Source organism: Rhinolophus sinicus, linkage group LG03 (genome assembly GCF_036562045.2).
Source record: "Rhinolophus sinicus isolate RSC01 linkage group LG03, ASM3656204v1, whole genome shotgun sequence".
Classification (NCBI taxonomy): domain Eukaryota; kingdom Metazoa; phylum Chordata; class Mammalia; order Chiroptera; family Rhinolophidae; genus Rhinolophus; species Rhinolophus sinicus.
Genome location: NC_133753.1, coordinates 102,333,723 through 102,336,399, shown reverse-complemented (window position 1 = coordinate 102,336,399; position 2,677 = coordinate 102,333,723). Strand labels below are relative to the sequence as shown.

General features: G+C 66.2%; 1 protein-coding gene across 1 annotated transcript; it reads right to left on the bottom strand.

Moving 5' to 3' along the window:
* FZD9 (frizzled class receptor 9) lies at positions 1-2,376 on the bottom strand. The gene has a single exon (XM_019754932.2). It carries the CDS (start codon positions 2,124-2,126, stop codon positions 351-353), a length of 1,776 nt encoding a protein of 591 aa, XP_019610491.2. The 5' UTR covers positions 2,127-2,376; the 3' UTR covers positions 1-350.
* Positions 2,377-2,677: the final 301 nt, after the last annotated feature.

Sequence of the window (2,677 nt, the reverse complement as noted above, 5' to 3'; positions counted from 1 at the left end):
TGCCACACGGGGGTTTATTCCAGTCACAGCTTCCAGAGAAACTGAACAATAAATTACATCATTAAATAAACTCCCTGCAGGACCACGTGCCCTTCTGCCCCCTCCTCCTCTCCACATGCTCCCCCAGGACCCTGTGGGGACTCAGCCAGGCAACCCCCTGCACTCGGCCATAGGGGAGCGAGCCTCACAGGGTCCTCACAGTGAGGGTTGAATGAGTCTCCCCACCCTGGTCCTTGGCCCCCTTGCACTCACTTGCCTGACCTTGACAGCTGGGCAGCTGCTAGTCAGCTGTCTCCTCCGGAGGGGGGTGCTAGGAGGGGACAACAGCCGCCCTGTGCAGGCCTGTGTTCCTAGAGGTGTGTGGGGTTCTCCAGAGAGGGGTCCGTCTTAGTCATGTGCAAGACCACAGTGGGGGCCTTATAGTGGCAGTGGGTGCCACGACCATAGCCCCCAGGGGCCCGGCAGGCTTTTGCCCGGGCCCGGCCCGCTGCCATCTTGCGGTGGCAGAGGCTCTGCCAGGTCTGGAAAGTCTTGGAGCTCCATACCCAGACACCGCTGGTGATGCCCACCACCAGTGACATGAAGATTTTGAGCATAAATACAGCCACGGTGGGCACGGAGCCCCCCTTCAGTGAGCAGTCCCTTCGGCCACCGGGCATGCTGGCCGGGGAGCACGGCTGCTCCGTGGCCCGAAGGCGCCAGAAGTCCATATTGAGCCGTTCATACACATAGCACACAATGACGCAGGTGGCAGGCACGGTGTACAGGATGGAGAAGACCCCAATTTTGACCATAAGCTTCTCCAGCTTCTCCGTGTTGGTGCCACCTGTCTTCATGATCTTGCGGATGTGGAAGAGGGCCACGAAGCCCGTCAGGAGGAAGCTGGTGCCCAGCACCAAGTAGCAGGACAGGGGCACCAGCACGAAGCCGGTGAGTGCAGCTGCGTCCATGCTGGCCACGTAGCATAGCCCAGTCAGCTCGTCCCCGGCCACCTTGCGCAGCGTCAGGATAACAATAGTCTTGAGGGCCGGGAGGCCCCAGGCTGCCATGTGGAAGTAGCTTCCGTGGGCCTCAATGGCTTCGTGGCCCCATTTCTTGCCGGCTGCCAGGAACCAGGTGAGTGTTAACACCACCCACCACAGCGAACTGGCCATACCGAAGTAGTAGAGCAGCAAGAAGACCAGCGTGCAGCCAGTGTTCTCCAGGCCCTCCTGGATCACGTAGAGCGCACCCGCCTCCTGGTCGCAGGCCACGCTCTGGGCCCCGGCCACAGCGCGGATGAGAAAGGCCAGCGAGTAGACGTTGTAGCACATCGAGAGGAAGATGATGGGGCGCTCGGGGTACTGGAAGCGGTGAGGCTCCAGCAGGAAGGTGAGTACGGTGAAGGCCGTGGAGAAGAAGCACAGAGCTGACCACACGGCCATCCAGACGAGTGCGAAGTCCTTGTCACGTCGCGACCAGAACACTTCGACACCCGGCCCGCAGCGCGGCGCGCACGAACGGCTCTTCTCCACGTACTGGAACTTCTCGGGGTTCTCGCAGGTGCCCCCGCCGCCTGGGTCCGGAGCTGCGTCTCCGGGGGGCCGTGCGGGCCGCGGCGCCACGGGCAGCATGCCCAGGCCCTTGTGGGGCTCTGCCGGGCCGGCCGTGGCGTTCTCCGGCGCCTCCATGCAGAGCGCGTGAGGGTCGTTGCGCGTGGGCAGCCTGGCGCAATCGAGCGAGTCCGGCCAGCCGAAGTTGAACTGCTCCATGATGGGCGCGCAGCGCAGGCGCGCTTGCTCGCACATGGGCCGGCAGGCGGGGATGGGCGTCGAGACCTGGTCAGTGCACATGGGCGCGTAGAGCGAGCACAGGAAGAAGCGCAGGTGGCTGTGGCAGCCGTACTGCACGAGAGGCGCAAACTCGGCCAGCTCGGCGGCCGCCTCGCCCTGCGACGTGTGGCCCAGCAAGTTGGGCATGCGGGTCAGGTTGTAGCCGATGCCGCGACACATGGGAATCTCCACAGCCTGGCACGGCGCCGGCCCGCGCCCGCGCTCCGGGTCGAAGCGGCCGATCTCCAGCGCGGCGCCGCCCGCCGCCAGCAGCTGCCACAGCAGCAGCGCCCGGCGGAGCGGCGGCACGGCCATCCCGGGCGGCCCCGACCGAGGGCGGGAGGTCGGCCCCTGCTCACTCGGGCCGCGCCGTCCTGCACCCCCGTGTCCGCCCGCCACGTCGCGAGGCGCGGGCCATCGCCGAGCCGCCCGCGTGTGTCCGGGCACGGCAGGGCGCTCTGGGCAGCGCGCAGGAAAGCCGCCCGAAGGAGAGGAGGTGCCGAGCCGCTACCGCCACAGCCACTCCTGCGGCAGCAAAGCCAGAGCTGGCGCCGCCTGGGGAGGCCGCCGCTACAAGCCTCGGGGCGTGGCGCCAGGCGGACACGCCCAGGGGCGGATGCTCCGCGCATCGGGCACGCCCCCGGCTGGGCTTTAAAGGAGCCGCGTCTCGCATCCACCCCCTGGCGCCCACGCCGCTGCGGTCCTGAGGGGCGGGGTGTAAGTATGACATCGTGCCCGCTTACACTCGGTTATTCCCCTTCCCTTGCTGCCCAGTCTTTCTCCGAGACTGGACAGTCAGCTGGGAGATTCCCCCTCCCACCCCATACTGGGTCGCCTCTTCTTACCCCACCCAGGCTGGAGACTGT